Below are 14,960 nucleotides of genomic sequence, written 5' to 3'. Positions count from 1 at the left end.
CTTGACTTTTAGTCTGTGCATGTCTTTGGGTTTGAGGTGAGTCTCTTGTAAGCAGCATATAGATGGGTCTTGCTTTTTTATCCATTCTATTACTCTGTGTCTTTTGATTGGTGCATTCAGTCCATTTACATTTAGGGTGATTATTGAAAGATATGTACTTATTGCCATTGCAGGCTTTAGATTCATGGTTACCAAAGGTTCAAGGTTAGCTTCTTTAGTATCTTACTGTCTAACTTAACCTGCTTATTGAGCTGTTATAAACACTGTTTGGTGATTCTTTATTTCTCTCCCTTCTTATTCCTCCTCCTGGTTGTTTTATTCTGGGCTCTTTTGTGATTCCTTTAACTGCTTTTGTGGGTACTTGATTTTATTTTTTGCCTTTAGTTAGTATTTGGTTGGTCTGCTTTCTTTGCTGTGATTTTATTTTCTCTGGTGACATCTATTTAGTCTTAGGAGTACTCCCATCTAGAGCAGTCCCTCTAACATACCCTGTAGAGGTGGTTTGTGGGAGGCAAATTCCCTCAACTTTTGCTTGTCTGGGAATTGTTTAATCCCTCCTTCATATTTAAGTGATAATTGTGCTGGATATAGTATTCTTGGTTCAAAGCCCTTCTGTTTGATTGCATTAAATATATCATGCCATTCTTTTCTGGCCTGTAAGGTTTCTGTTGAGAAGTGTGAGGATAGCCTGATGGGTTTTCCTTTGTAGGTGACCTTTTTCCTCTCTCTAGCTGCCTTTAAAATTCTGTCCTTGTCCTTGATCTTTGCCATTTTAATTATGTGTCTTGGTGTTGTCCTCCTTGGGTCCCTTCTGTTGGGAGTTCTGTGTATTTCCGTGGTTTGATCAATTATTTCCTCGCCCAGTTTGGCCATTATTTCTTCAAAGACACTTTCTATCCCTTTTTCTCTCTCTTCTTCTTCTGGTACCCCTATAATGCAGATATTGTTCCTTTTGGATTGGTCACACAGTTCTCTTAATATTGTTTCATTCCTGGAAATCCTTTTATATCTCTCTTCATCAGCTTCTCTCTGTTCCTGTTCTCTGATTCCTGTTCCATTAACAGCCTCTTGCACCTCATCTAGTCTGTTCTTACATCCTTCCAGAGATTGTTTCATTTCTGTGATCTCCCTCTGGACTTCATCCCTTAGCTCTTGCATATTTCTCTGAAGATCCATCAGCATGGTTATGACCTTTATTTTTAATTCTTTTTCAGGGAGATTGGTTAGGTCTATCTCCCCAGATTCCTTCTCAGAGGAGGATGTCTGGGTTAGTCTGGTTTGTATCAAATTCTTCTGCCTTTTCATGACAATAGAGGTAGTTGTGGGAGAGCTGGCGCATGTGTTGACTGGGAGAACATCCCTTCTTGCTGGTTTGTGTCCTTCCTTTCCTGGGAGAACAGCAACCTAGTGGCTTGTGCTGGGTGGGCAGCTGCGCACAGATGGGGCCTCTGATTCTTGCCTGGCCTCTGTGGAGTAAGCTCTGTGGTTGCTGTGGGCGTGGCCTCCCACTAGGGCAGAGACACCTTGGAGGGGAAACGGGTGGGAGGCTGTTTAATGCCGTGAGGGGCCTCCGAGCTGCACTGTTTACCAGGGGGTTAGGGTGCCCGGAGTTCCCTGGGATTCCAGCTGCTGGGCTAAGTGTCCTGGGATGCTTCCATCCAGCTGTGGGGTCCCTGTCCCTTTAAGACTTTCAAAAAGCACTCGCTTTTCTTTGTCCCAGGGGCGCCAGCTGCAGGGACCCACTCGCAGGTCTTACTGTCTTGTTTCCCTAGTATCCAGCACCCCACGCACTGTGTGTCCCTGCTCCGGTGCAGATGGTTAGGGTGATTAGCAGTCCTGGGCTCCCTCTCCCTCCCCGCTCCAACTCCTCTCCTCCCACTGGGAGCTGGGGTGAGGGGCGCTCGGGTCCCGCCGGGCCAGGGCTTGTATCTTACCCCCTTTGCGAGGTGCTGGGTTCTCTCAGGTGTAGGTGTAGTCTGGCTGTTGTCCTGTGTCTTCTGATCTCTCTTTTAGGAATAGTTGTATTTGTTGTATTTTCAAAAATATATATGGTTTTGGGAGGAGATTTCCAATGCTCTACTCATGCCACCATCTTGGCTCCTGCCTTTGTTTCATTTTAAGATACACTTTTTGTGGCAATAAGTTTCCTCCTAAGCATTGCTTTATCGTCCCCTGAGTTTCAGTATCATAGATTTATTATTAACCAGTTTGATACATTTTCTGGTTTTCATTTTTTTAACTGAAAGGGGATTTATTATTCTGTATTTAAAATTCAGATGGGAGCAAGAATACAACTTGTGAAAAATCAGTAATGTGACTCTTACTCTACTGGAAAACTCACTTTGTTGTCTCCATGGGTAAGTTTCCTTGAATATTGTTACTGATTTACAAACATATTTTGATGAGGTTTTGAAGAGATTTGCTTTATTACCTCAATTTTAGGCTAAAGGTAACCACTGTAATAGCTTTCCTTCTTGTTATCCTTTTTGTCTGATCATTTATTATGTTCCCTAGTTTCTTAGTTGGCACATTTTTATTTCTTTTCTGACTCCTGGATAATTTAGAGATATAGTGCTTACTTCCCAAGTGGTTCGGATTTTCTAGTAATATTTTTGTTACTGATAGTTTAATTTCTTTGTAGTCAGAAAATAAACTGATTTCAATCATCTGAAATTTGGTATCCTATTTGTACTTTAGAAAATAATGTTTCTGTTATTGGGCAGTATTCTATTTTGATGAGATAAAATTTGTTAATTGTATTGTCCAGATCCTCTATAGCTCTACTATTTTTATCTATTTGTTCTATCAGCTCCTGAGACTGTAGAGACTTTGATTCTTCCATTTTTTTGCTTTGTAATTTAAAGATGTTATTGGGTGCATACAGATTTATGATTGTGATATACTTTGTTTGACTGTTTGATTTTTATTAAATGTCTCCTTTATCTTTTGTAATGCTTCTAGCCTTAAAATCCTTGTCTGATACTAGTGTAACACCACAGTTGTGGGGTCAGGTGTGCATGGTGATATCCTCTCCATCCTTTTGCTTTCGGCCTTTCTGTGTTCTTAAAGTGTGTCTCTCATGAACAGCACATACTTAAAAAAAATCCTTGAACAATTCTAGTATAAATTTCTAGGTTGACATTTTTTTACCCCAACATTTTAAAGATGTTATTTCATTGTCTTTGGGCTTCCACTGTTTCTGTTGAGAAGGGAGCTCTCAGTTTAATTGCTGATCCTTTGAAGATAAAGTACATTTTTTTCTTCTGGCTGTCTTTAAGATTTTCTAATTTACTTTTCCCCCTAGGAGTTTGACAGTGAGATGGCTCTGTGTGTGTGTGTGTTTAAAAAGCTAAACTCCAGACTTTACTGGGATTTTTCCAGTTTTTCCATAAACATCCTCTTCTGTTTCAGGATCTGATCCAGGGCACCACATTGCATTTCGTTGTCAGGTTTCCTCACTCTGTCTTGGTGAGTTTCTCAGTCCTAAATTATTTTTCATGACACTAACTGTCTAGAGTAGTGGTCAGACTAGCCTGTAGAATGTCCCATGACCTGGGTTTGTCTGTCATTTTTCTCACAATTACAGTAGGGTTATGGAGTTTTGGAAAGGATCTCAGAGGTGAAGTGCCCTTTTTGTGTGAGATTTGCTGAGCTGATTAAGTCTGTGGGTTGATGTGCTTCATCAATTTTGACCAGTTGAGTTTTGGCAGCAGATACTATGCCAGTTCCAGGTGTAGGTCCTCAGAAGCATCACTTGTCTTCTTATCCCTCTAGCTAGCATTCTGGCCCATGTGCCTGAGAGACCCACAGATCAGACCTGAGCCTAACCTGCAACTTCCAGCCAAACAACTCTGAGCTCCACCTAGATCAAGTGGTCCCTAGATGTCCTGTAGATGTATGAGCAAGAATAAATCACCATAGTTTTGATCCATTGAGTGTTGGGTGTGTGCTCATGTTTGCAATAGCTGGCTGATGCAGAGCTAGGGACTCTCACAGTTCCTTCTTCCCCATCCTGAGCAGTCGTGCTGGGCACCTGGTGCTTACCTACTTCTCCCAAGTCACAGGTGTCCTACAGCATTCCTTCACCTCCTTTCCCTCCCTATGATCAAGTCTAAAAATAGCCCCAACCAGCAGTTAATTTTCATGCAGCAAAATAACTACAGGTTATTAAATACAACACTAATCAAGTTTTATTTGACAATAATATTAAATTCTATTAATTTATTCTTGGACACCTCTTGATCATGTAGTAGGACAATCTGCTCATACAACAAAAAATATTGAAGGTATATGACCACTCTCTGGAGCCTGGGTAAGTGCAGATGGCTAGGACAGGGGGGGAATGGCTTGGACAGAGTGGGAGCTGGCTCGGTCCGCTTCTCTCAAGTTACGAGTACTCTGGGCTGGGGTTTCATGGGCTTCTATAGGCCCAGAACTTTGCATTAGGATGAAGCAGGAGTAGGAGGGGGAGGGGGAGGCAGGGTGCAGGATACAGCTGTCCACTTCCATGGTAACTTTTCTTCCCTCCACCAGTCCAAATCCTGACCCAAAGCCCTGTCCTCCATCCCATTACCCCAGCCCACGTCTGCTTCCAATCTCTCAAACCACTCCACCCTGGCAGTAGTACATTTTGGCCCTCATGGTCTATCCCCTATTGCCCCCCAATCAGGCACCAAGCTCCCTGAGGCCAGGCACTGCATCCTCTACACCCCCTAGGATCTTACCTATGCACCACTATGGTGCCCACGAACTTTTGGGCTGGAAGATTCCACACACAATGTGCACCAGCACAAGAAGTGAGGTGGGAGTGGGGGTTCTGGGGGCTGACCTGGGGGAGGAGGGGAGGCTGGTGGCAGCTGTGCAGCCCTCCTCTTACCCTGCCTGACAAAGGCAATTCTTCCTTCTGATGGTGAAGGGGATTGCTTCTTACCCCCTAAGGCTTGGTCCTGCCTGGCCAGTGAATTGGAAAGAGGGAATGAAGGGAGAACATCCCAGAGGCCATGAGAGCATGGGGAGGCAGAACCAGATGGGGAGACGGTGTTTAGAGGGTGAGGCCACTAACCTTTCCTGAGCACCGGCTATGAGCTAGCCATGGGGCCAGGCACTCTGCAGACAATTTCTTTGCAACCTTTGAAGGAAGCATTATTTCACCCCTTCTTAGTGCTGAAGGAGTGGAGGCTCTAAGAAACTAACTTTCTTCTAGTCACTGGGCTAGAAGTAACAGTTGCTACTGAATGGAAGCCTGTCCTCTACCCCAGGATCTCAGATCCAGAAAGGGGTGCCAAAGAAAAACTGTTCCAGGTCCTGGCAAGAGAGGTAAAGTGTTAGTGCTGTCTTTCAGAAGACTCAGGGAACTTGAGAGAGAGAGAGGTGGGGAGAATGGTACTGAGGTCAGGAAAGAAAAGTCCTACCTATGTTTTTTGCCACCTGACCCCAGAGTAGAGGAGATTCAACTCCAGACACAAAGGTTCCCCAAGTCTTTGACAAAGGAGGTGGGGTAGGGGGGTGGGCAAGGATTGGGAGAGGAGGCCAAAGCCACATCCCAGAGCACCAGAGCTTCAAGTCTTTCTTCCAGAAAGGATCCTAGACTGTGCTGGTGGTCAGAGCCCCTGGAGGTGAGCTCACCCACCCACTCCTTTCTACCATGAGGAGTCTGAGGGGCTGGGTCCTCTCTTTAATGCCTGTTTCTTTCCCAGACAGAGCGCTGAGGCCCAGAAACCATCAATCCCCTGCCCCTGACCACTGCAGAGCCCACAGCAGGACCCTGACCCAGCAGATGGCTGTTCAGTTCTCCATGGGGGATGAGACCCTCGCAGACAACTCTCTGGGGAGGAGGCTCAGAGGAGGCTGCCCCCAGGCTTCCTGTCCAGGCTGCTGCAGGGCCCTCAGGGCAGAGCCCCGCTGAAAGTCATGATGGGCAGGCAGAGGAGGGAGCCGAGGTCCGGTGCGGTGTTGGTCGGTGGGCAGGCAGGCCTCTGGGGCAGGAGGCAGAGGTTGCTCTTCTCTGGCTTGTAGCAGGGTGAGACCTCACACCTGTGGGGCAGAGAAGGCATCAGGGCAGGCCTCCCACCCCTCCAGCTTCTTCCAAGCTTCTAGATGGTGGTGGTACAAGGGGTGTGCAGAAACTGAACCCTTCCCTGGGACCCTGTTTTGCTGAAGCAGAGTTGAGGGCTCCCATTCCTACCTGACCACGCTTTGCAGGATCTTCCTCTCATCCTGGTCCAGACACACAGCAAAGGGACAGCTATTGGAGCCGATAATCTGCACCTTGTCCACTTTGATTTGTGATGTGCTAATCTGGAAGAAGGCCCAGGTCAGCCCTTGGACCCCTGGCTCCAGAGCTGTCAGCTCTTAGCAGTTCCTTTTCTTAAATTGCCCAACCAGGTCAGGGAGAGGGGGGCAACAGTTTGGCCGGCAGGCCTCTAGAGCTAATGGCCTGCTCGGGAGAGGGGTCCAGAGGCTTCCACCAGCCCCCTCCTCCTCTCCAGCTGCCACCCTTTCTTGAGTCTGGAAGAATCAAGCTCTTCTGCAGAGAAACCCCAGTGCCCACTGCCTTTACCGTAGCGCCCCAGGGTCCTCTGACATGGAGGCTGCTCCGCCTCGGACTCAGGGCTCTCCACGGTCTTAGAGACCCTTTTCACACATACCCCTCATCTCACACCACCAGCCCGCGGCACTGCACACCTGTCAACCCTGAGGCACACCCCTCACCCTGTGTCTCCTCTCCCACTGGCCTGGCCGCCGTGGCCCTCGGACACCCCTCCTCTCTCTCATACACATGCACGCGTGCACACATGCCCACTGAGTCTCCTGAGGATGTGGCTGGAAGGAGGGGGAAGCCTTACCTGGTTAAAGCCCTTCTTGGATTTGGGGTTCTGCCTTTTCACCACTTCTGTCAGGTTTAGCATCAGGGCCTCCATGCTGGAGTCTGAAGAGCAGGGGCGGCTCAGGCCAGGCTCAGAACCCTCCCTGCACCCCCTGGGCCCCTGAGCCCTGCTCACCCAGCTCCTCCTGCTTCCGGCAGGCCTTATTGAGGTTGACCGAGGTGCAGACCTTCTCCATGTTACTCCAGCGGCTCCGCCCGCTGATGGCTCCCTGCAATGGCAGCGGACCCTGAGCCTCTCGGGCTCGGAGGAGGAGGCTCCACACCTGCCCGCAGCGTGGAGCTGCCCGAAGTCAGCAGAGCCCAGGAGCTGCTGGCTTCTTTACCAGGAGCCCTTTGACCTCTGTGTAAACTCATGACACCAGGGAGGAGCCTCAGGTCACTGGCACGGTCTGTGGGTCAGCCTTGTGACCAGGTCGTGGGGCACAAGAACTGAGAGCCCCTTGAGGAGTGGTCTGGACAATCTCCTGCTGAGCCCACACAAGAAAGAAAGGGGCTCACAGGTATGGAGTCCCAGGCAGAGCCAGGCTGGAAGCCCCTCTTTGGGTCCTTGTCTGAATGTCTCTTTCACTGGGGACTTCCCTGTTGCCAAACCTAAGAAGGTTTCTTGGGCCTCAACTTCCTAAGCCTTTCAGGAGTCCTGGATTCTGTTCTCCGCTCTCCTCTCCTGGGCTTCCAGGACACGCACTCCTGGGCTGCCCACCACCACTGGCTGGGGCCTCTGCCCCGCATGACCATCCCCCTCGGCCGCCAGCACACGACGCAGGTCTCAGGACCTTCTCCTGGGTCCTCTGCTCTTTGCACTCCTACTGGCCCCTTTAGGGAACTGCACCTGTGCCCCTTATCCAGGACCACCTCTAATCCATCTTCGCGTTTCACCTGAGCTCGGGCCACACATTCCGCTGTGCATTCTGGTTTCTCCTCCTGCCTCTCAAGGGCTCCTCAAGTTCAGCATATGCAAACTCATGATGTTTCCCCACCAGACCTGGGCTTCCTTGGAAAATGGTACTACCAGTCCCAGAAGACTGAAATCCAGGAGTATGGGCTCTCCCTTTCTAATCCATCCCTTGGCCCTGCGGCTCACATAGTCCACATACAGCTCCTGTTTCTCCTCCTCTCCACAGCCTCCCTCCACCAGGGCAGATGCCCACACTTCTATCCTGGGCACCCACCACAGCCTCCTGCTTGGCCTTCCTCATCCCCTGTAAGCCCTCCAACTGTTCTTCACTGAGTTGCTAGATGGAGTTTCCAAACCTCAAATCTGACCATGTCAAATACATTCCCAGCCCCACCCCAAACTTAAGCTCCTTCAACAGGTACCCATTTGTTCTTAGGACAATGACAAAACTCCTCCCACTGCAATCAAAGCCCCTGGGGTTCAGGCCGTCCCAATTTCCTTAGCCTCACTTCATCGTCATGCCCTACCCATTCTCTGCTCCAGCCCCTCTGGCCCTCCTTCAGTGCCCTTTGTGTTCACATTCTCTCTACCACAGGGCCTTTGCATATGCTGTTCCCTCAGCCTAGAGGGTACATCCCTTCCTTCTTAACTTAATTAACTCCTGGTTTTCTCTCCAATTTTGACTTCATGTCCCTTCTCAAGGAAGCCTTGTCTAACTTCCCTGACTGTGCTGAATAATCCCCTTGGAGGTTCTCACAGGACTACCTGCCTCTCCTTCACCTGTTTGTCACAGCTGTAATTATACATCTTGTGGGATCATCTAACCAGTGCCTACCACTCACTTTAGACTGTAAGTGCTTTGTTTACCCTTGTGAACACTCCTGCTCCTAGAACAACACCTAGCACCCAGTAGGTGTTCACAAATGCCTGACACAGAGCACTCACTGAGTGTCAGGCCTCCCTGCCCACCTTCTTGGCCACCAAATGTAAAGAAGTTCCACTTTCCCTAACCCATCAGCCCTTTTATTGCCTGGTCTCCACTGATCACTCTGAGACATCACCTTAGCCCTTATCATTTCCTTGTTTTTTGTCTGTCTCCCTCCTCTAGGAAAGTTAAAGGGAGGGCCTAGCCTTCTCTGCTCACTGCTATTTTCCCTTGCCCAGCACAGAGTTTGGCATGAGTAGGGGCTAAATAAATTAATATCTTGGGAATGGTGCACAGGAAGAAGAAAGGCAAGAAGGCGGGAGGTTCTCATCTGGGAGGTCAAGCTCCCGTGCCCTGTGCCCCAGGGTGTGAATGCTCAGACTTTTGCCCTCTGGTGTGCTCATGGGTACCCCCTCCCACCACACCCCCCAAATCTCCTTACTGTCCCACCAGTCCCACCTCCCATGGACCCAGCCAGGCACACTGGTCCCTGTAGACCCTGACTCCGCCTGTGCTCTGCCTCTAGAAGCCTCACCCTGACCCTCCTTCCCCCCACAGCCAGCCCTACATCCAGCCCCTAAGCTGGAAGCTCGAGGGAGGGGAGCACCCCCCTTCTCTCAGCATGGGGATGGAGAGTCGGGGGCCCGGGGGAGCCTGCTGCAGCTTCCAGCTTAAACACCGGGGCCCAGGAACATGAGTGTGGCTCTGGGTGAGGGCCCTGGGACCAGCATGAGTCTCACCTTGCTATAAATAATCTGTAGTGTCAGAGGGACGGCCTCCCGGTCACCATCGATGCCCAGCCGCTTGCAGCCAGGACCTGTGCCACATGGACAGATGCCCTCTCATTTCTGGGCCCCACCTCCCAGGGCCCTGGCCTCCCTGCCCATCTCCCCAGGGCTTATTAGCACCCACCTGAAGCCTTGATGGCACGCGTGGCAGCAGAGTGACCCAGCTCCAGGGAGTGGATGAAGATCTCTGTCGTCTTTTCCCCAGTGATGAAGGTCAGCTGGAGTGGGCAGGTGCAACGGCATCAGCGAGCACCCCTGGAGGGGCCACCAGGCTCCTCCAGCACAGGGCTACTGGCTTCCAGGGGTGGGCGATGCTGACCGAGGCCTGCAGGGAGCCCAGGGAGCGGTGGCCGGGGGCCTTACCTCTGTCTGATAGACCTGCAGCAGCACGGGCCGGGCAGCAAAGCGGCAGTAGTACAGCAGCATGTCTGCCAGGATGGGCAGCTGGGCAGGGGGCTCCTCCAGGGCCTGGGGCTCAGCCTTCAGAGACTGCTGGAGGTTGGGGGATGGGCAGGCAGTGGAGAGAGAGGCAAATGAGAGGAGGAAGAGGCACATACACACATAGAAGGAGACACAGAGCCAGGGAGGACAGGACACACGGCCAGGGGAAGACCCTCAGGTGTCACCCGGGAGGGCCCTGGCTGAGCTGGAAAAAGCTGGGGGCCGAGGAATGGGGCTGAAACCTAAGGACCCCTGGACCTTTGGGAAGGCTCCCCATCACTGCAGTTACCCCCTGCCTTTGTCCCCAGTGCTCTGAGCTCTGGCTCAGTCCTGCTTATCGCCCCCTCTCCCTGGTCCTCCATGGAGGCCTCAAGCTGGAGCCTCCAAAGTCAGGGCCTGCAATGTGAAGCTGGGTGACCACAGTTGGGGGCCCTCTCCCCCAGCCCCAGGGGCGCTTACCTGGCAGAGGACTTCAGGGGGCAGGTGCATGAGGCCCAGCACGTTGCGCTCATACCAGGGGTCGAGCATGCCGAGGTAGTGGGAGATGTCATTGGTGCTCTCCTCCCACGGGGCTGGGCCCAGCTCCTGGGGCAGGGGGCAAGAGTCACTCCCAGCTAGGGAGGCCTGCTGCCATAGCCCCACGGCTCCGAACGGCACAGAGGGCCCTAATCTGAGCTTCTCCCTACCCTGGGGGAAGTCTGACAACTCTCAGTCTATGTCATACAGCAAAATCCCACCCCAAGTGCAGGGCAGGAGTGAGCCCAGGCAGGGGGTGCCCCGTGAACACGCGTGCCTGCCTTTGGTGACTCCCAGCCAGCCCCCTTCAGGCAATGGGAACCCGTTCATGTCCACTCTACTCTCCCACCCCGTGTGGTCCATGGCTGAGGACATACTGCAGGGCCGGGGTGCCTTGAGGAGTCTGTGGGGAGGGTGGGCATCTGGCCCGGATGGGCTGGGCAGGCACTGGTGCTGGTCCCATGGCTTCGCTTCATGGGCACGTAGAAGAACTGCAGCTTGAAGAACCGGGTGAGCAGGGGGCGATTGTTCTCCAGCCGCCTGGCAAGAAGATGGTAAGGAGAGGGTCCCTTGGTGCTTCTCAGACCCTAGGCCTAAAGCCCAGACTCCACCAGCACCCTGCTACCCAGGGCAGGGCAAAACCCCCATCAGGGTCTCACCGCAGGTTGCTATATGCCCGAGCCACCTTCCCTGAAATCCGATCGGAGCCAAAGACCACGACACGTAGCGTGGAAGCCTTGGGGTCCTCATCCCCACTCAGGAAGGGGCGGCGGCGCTGGGGGCGGGAGGCAGGGGCCAGGAGCCAGCTGGGCAGCTGGGTGCTGAGCTTGGGCTGGGGCAGGGAGCGGGAGCGCTGGGCCCGGCCGGGGGGCAGTGCTGAGCCGTCCAGTGGGCTGCAGAGGCTCCCGGCCCTCCGCAGTGGAGAGGCCGTGTCTGGGCTGCCCTCCAGGACTCGAGAGTCCCTCCGCAGTACCAGCTGGCTGGTGCTCTTGAAGAGTTTATAGATCCTGGTGAACTTCTGCCCAGGCCTGCGATGGCCTCGGCGCTCCCAGCTGCCGGGCCTCCTAGGCCACTCGGAGGGGCTCTCCTCACTGTCCTCCATGTAGCCACTGTCCACGCCATCCGAGAGGCCTGAGACAAAGGAGGTCAGCAACTGGCGGGAGAGGGTGGGCCCTGAGGCCTGGGACAAGGCAAGGGACAGGGTGGAGTCCCGGGAGGCCGCTGAGCTGGTGGAAAGCAGTGAGTCCCTCTCAGCACAATGCCCGTCGGTTTCTAAGTCCTCCTCCTCTTCCTCTTCCTCCTCCTCCTCGTTGTCCCCCAGGATCCCTGGCTGGAGCAGCTCCTGTTCCTTGAGCAGGATTTCCTGCAGGATGTCTGCAGGGAAGCAAGGGGAGTCACCGCCTGGGTATCTGGGCCTTGGAATCTCCCCTGCTCACCCTTGGGAGGGGCAACAGGGCAGACAGACTAGAGAAGAGGGTCAAGGGAGGGTCAAGGCCAGCCCAGAACTCAGAGCAGTGCCCCCTACTCTGCTTAGAGCCTGCTCTGGTGGAGACTTGGTGGGACTGGGAAGCAGCTGGCAGGGTGGGCCCCCCAGGGCCACTTACCAAAGCTGTCTTGGCTCCAGCTGTAGGTGTAGCACCTGGCAACAGGGAGGGGGATGGTGCGGAGCCTGCCAGGCTTTGCAGAGTCTGTAAGAACAGTGAGGGCAGGAGGGGAGGGCTGAAGGGGCCCGGGACTGGCCAACCCAGGCCCTTCAACTTAGAGAAGAGGGCAGAGCTGGGGAACGATGGGCACAAGCCACACAGCCGGGTGGACTGAGGTGGAGTTGGAGGCCGGGATGCCTGGCAGAGGGTCTTTTTTCAAGGACACCATGGAAATGCCATAAGCTTTTATGAGCTGTGTGAAAGTGGCCAGGTCACAACCTCTGAGCCTCATTTTACGGGGTGCTCACAGGAAAACAATAGCACCATCTCATCAGGTATTGGTAAGGAATACTGTGTCCCTTCTTCCATAATAGAATCGTAGACAGGATGTTTCCTAGACTCCCCGGGGGCAAGGTGTGGCCACGTGACTACAGGGGGCTTAAAGAGTACATGCAGACATGATGCATGCAACTTCTGCATTATCTTCAGTGTAAGAACGAAGCCCCCTGCCCTCATTTAGCATCCTCTTCTCTTCCCACCAGCTGCCACGTGATGGCAACCCAACCTTAACTCTGCAGACGGGAGCCACGCCCTCTGGGGTGGTGCAGCGACAGGATGCTGAAGGACCTGGGTCCCTGAATGAGCATGTGGAGCAGAACCACCAGGCTAACGTGGACTGCTCACCTGAGCTACAACAGGCCCTACCCTCCCAAGGGCCTTACCTAAGACACCAGGGAATCCGGCTTTCTCTCCCACTGCCTGCAGCTTGGTCTTGAGCCACTGCCGGGCCTCAGCTGCATCCCCAATGCCAGATGCCAGCTCCTGCGCCTCTGCAGTCTCCGTGAAGATGTCCTCGAGCTCTGTCAGGGTCTTGGACTGAAACCCCCGGAGGACACAGGCTTGCTGCTGTGTCACAGCTTGGCTGCCTGACTTCTCAAGCTCCCAGGATCTTACTGAAAGCAGCAGTGACCAGTCTCCTGCCTCACCACCCACCTCTACCCATGGCTGACCAGGGAGCCAGGCCTCCACCCCCAACCCCTAGTCTCAGAAAATGGGATGAGAGAAGGCCCAGAGCCAGAGCACTGCCAAGTTGGGAGGGACTTCAGAGATCATGACTGCAGCCCAGAGAGGGGAAGGGCCACCGAGGGCCACAGCTGACCTGTCACAGAGCTAGGACTAAAGCCAGGTCTTCTAGCATTAGTCTAAAGCTTGGTCCTATACCACCTGGTCCAGGCCATCCTCTCAAGCTCTGTGCCCAGCCTCACTGCCCAGGGGGCCACCCACCTTGGTCAGGACCCAACACAACAGAAACCCTCTCAGTGGGGCTACCCCCCAGTCACTGTCCTGCCACATCACTCAGGATGAGAGAGGCCAGTGTACCCCAAGACAGAACCTGGAGAGAGGCTCTGCCACCTCGGAGAAGTGCTCTGCTGGAAGGAGGGCCCAGGCACTTACCTGCAGCCTGCAGTGCAGACTCGGGAGGTCACAGTGGGCCCCAAAAGTGGCCTGGAAGGCGTGCAGGAGCAGGGTGGTGTAGGCGCTGTGGGGCGAGGGCCCGGGCGCACTCAGCTTGTTGGCCACAGCGAGGAACTCGGCCTGCACCTCCACGGGGTTCAGCAACAACACGGTGCTGGGGACACAGAGGACTGGCTAGGACCCAGACACCCACCTCCCACCTGCCAGTGTCTGGCTCTCTGAGGCCTGGGTCTCCTCACAGCCCAGAGAGCCGAGGGGTCTCAAGGGTCCCAGTTCCAAGAGGAAAGTGCATGGTCTACTTCTGAGAGCTTTTTAGCCAGTGCCTTCAAACGTATCTTTTAAAAACTGAACTTAATTTTCAAAAATAAATTTTGCCTTCATTTTTATATAAATATCTTTCCTACAGGGCATCTGAATGAATGCCAGATTACTCAAAAGAAGACTAGAGGACTATGTTTTAGGTGAGGTGACTGGAAGCCAGGCAATCATTCCTGGGGAGGGGTCAGGGGAAGGGTCATACCACGTGACCTGAAATTTCAGCCTGTGCTCTGCTCCTAAAGCCAAGAGTCATGGCTTGGGGTGGCAGCTGCCAGGAGGAGGGGATGCCAAGTCAAGGCTGCCTTTGGTTCCCCTGCTCAGAGGGGATGCCTTGCTACCTTGCCACAGCCATCACCCAGGCCAGCATCAGGCTGGGAGAGGGAGCGTGCACCCAGCCACCTCTGCCTCCCCTCCCACTGGACCCTGGGCTCCCCCTGGGTGCCAGTGTTTAAATTTGTTCATTATGGAACATTTCAAACACACCCAAATGTTAAGAGAGTCATGAACCCTGAGGTGTGGACCACTCGGTTAACAGTTAACAACACACAACTGTCCTCACTTCACCCATGCCAACCCTCCATCGCTGCGTTTTCATGAAGGGCACTTGAGCAGTGGCGGTGTTGTTGCTGTGGACGCTTCAGGAGGGGCTGCTCACAGTGCTCTCGCGCTCACACATCCCTGCTGTGTTTAAACCCTGGGCAAAGAAGCACCATGCGTGTGGTGTTCCCGCCAGTCTCTGGACGGCCGTCCCCAGGTCAGGGCATGGGGACAGGACCAGGCTCTGTCAGAAATCCCATCATTTAGGGAGAAACTAATTTTGATTTCTCTGCTTGCAAGAAAAAGGGGTTAGGTTCACATAGGCAGTCCCTTCCTGGGCCCCTCTTCTTCACCAAGCGCTCGATCTCCTTCCACAGGTGTGCACCGAGCTCCACACATGCTGCCCCACTTGCACGCTTTCTCTGCATCCTTGTGCCCAACTTACAGGCAACCAAAGCGAGACCACCTCTGAGCTCTAAGATCTTTCTACAACCTTCTCTGTGCCTTGGTTCCCTGATCTAAAAATACCTTATAT

At 53.2% G+C, this 14,960-nt stretch overlaps 1 protein-coding gene across 2 annotated transcripts in view; it reads right to left on the bottom strand.

Moving 5' to 3' along the window:
* Window positions 1–4,164: 4,164 nt before the first annotated feature.
* PIK3R5 (phosphoinositide-3-kinase regulatory subunit 5) overlaps window positions 4,165–14,960 on the bottom strand; it is a 74,138-nt gene continuing 63,342 nt past the window's right edge. The window contains exons 7-19 of one of the 2 annotated variants that reach the window (XM_036896160.2): window positions 13,550–13,724; window positions 12,817–12,970; window positions 12,056–12,139; window positions 11,111–11,825; window positions 10,829–10,991; window positions 10,395–10,520; window positions 9,858–9,986; window positions 9,619–9,712; window positions 9,447–9,523; window positions 7,002–7,095; window positions 6,846–6,928; window positions 6,185–6,297; window positions 4,165–6,033 (exon numbers count right to left, since the gene is read on the bottom strand). In XM_036896160.2, coding sequence (XP_036752055.2) covers window positions 5,886–6,033; window positions 6,185–6,297; window positions 6,846–6,928; window positions 7,002–7,095; window positions 9,447–9,523; window positions 9,619–9,712; window positions 9,858–9,986; window positions 10,395–10,520; window positions 10,829–10,991; window positions 11,111–11,825; window positions 12,056–12,139; window positions 12,817–12,970; window positions 13,550–13,724 — 2,155 coding nt within the window. In that variant the 3' untranslated portion in view covers window positions 4,165–5,885. The remainder of the gene's footprint in view (window positions 6,034–6,184; window positions 6,298–6,845; window positions 6,929–7,001; window positions 7,096–9,446; window positions 9,524–9,618; window positions 9,713–9,857; window positions 9,987–10,394; window positions 10,521–10,828; window positions 10,992–11,110; window positions 11,826–12,055; window positions 12,140–12,816; window positions 12,971–13,549; window positions 13,725–14,960) is intronic. The other variant, XM_036896161.2, reaches the window with a different exon arrangement.

This window comes from Manis pentadactyla, chromosome 4 (assembly GCF_030020395.1).
Source record: "Manis pentadactyla isolate mManPen7 chromosome 4, mManPen7.hap1, whole genome shotgun sequence".
Taxonomy (NCBI): Eukaryota; Metazoa; Chordata; class Mammalia; order Pholidota; family Manidae; genus Manis; species Manis pentadactyla.
This window is presented reverse-complemented; position numbering and strand designations above follow the sequence as displayed.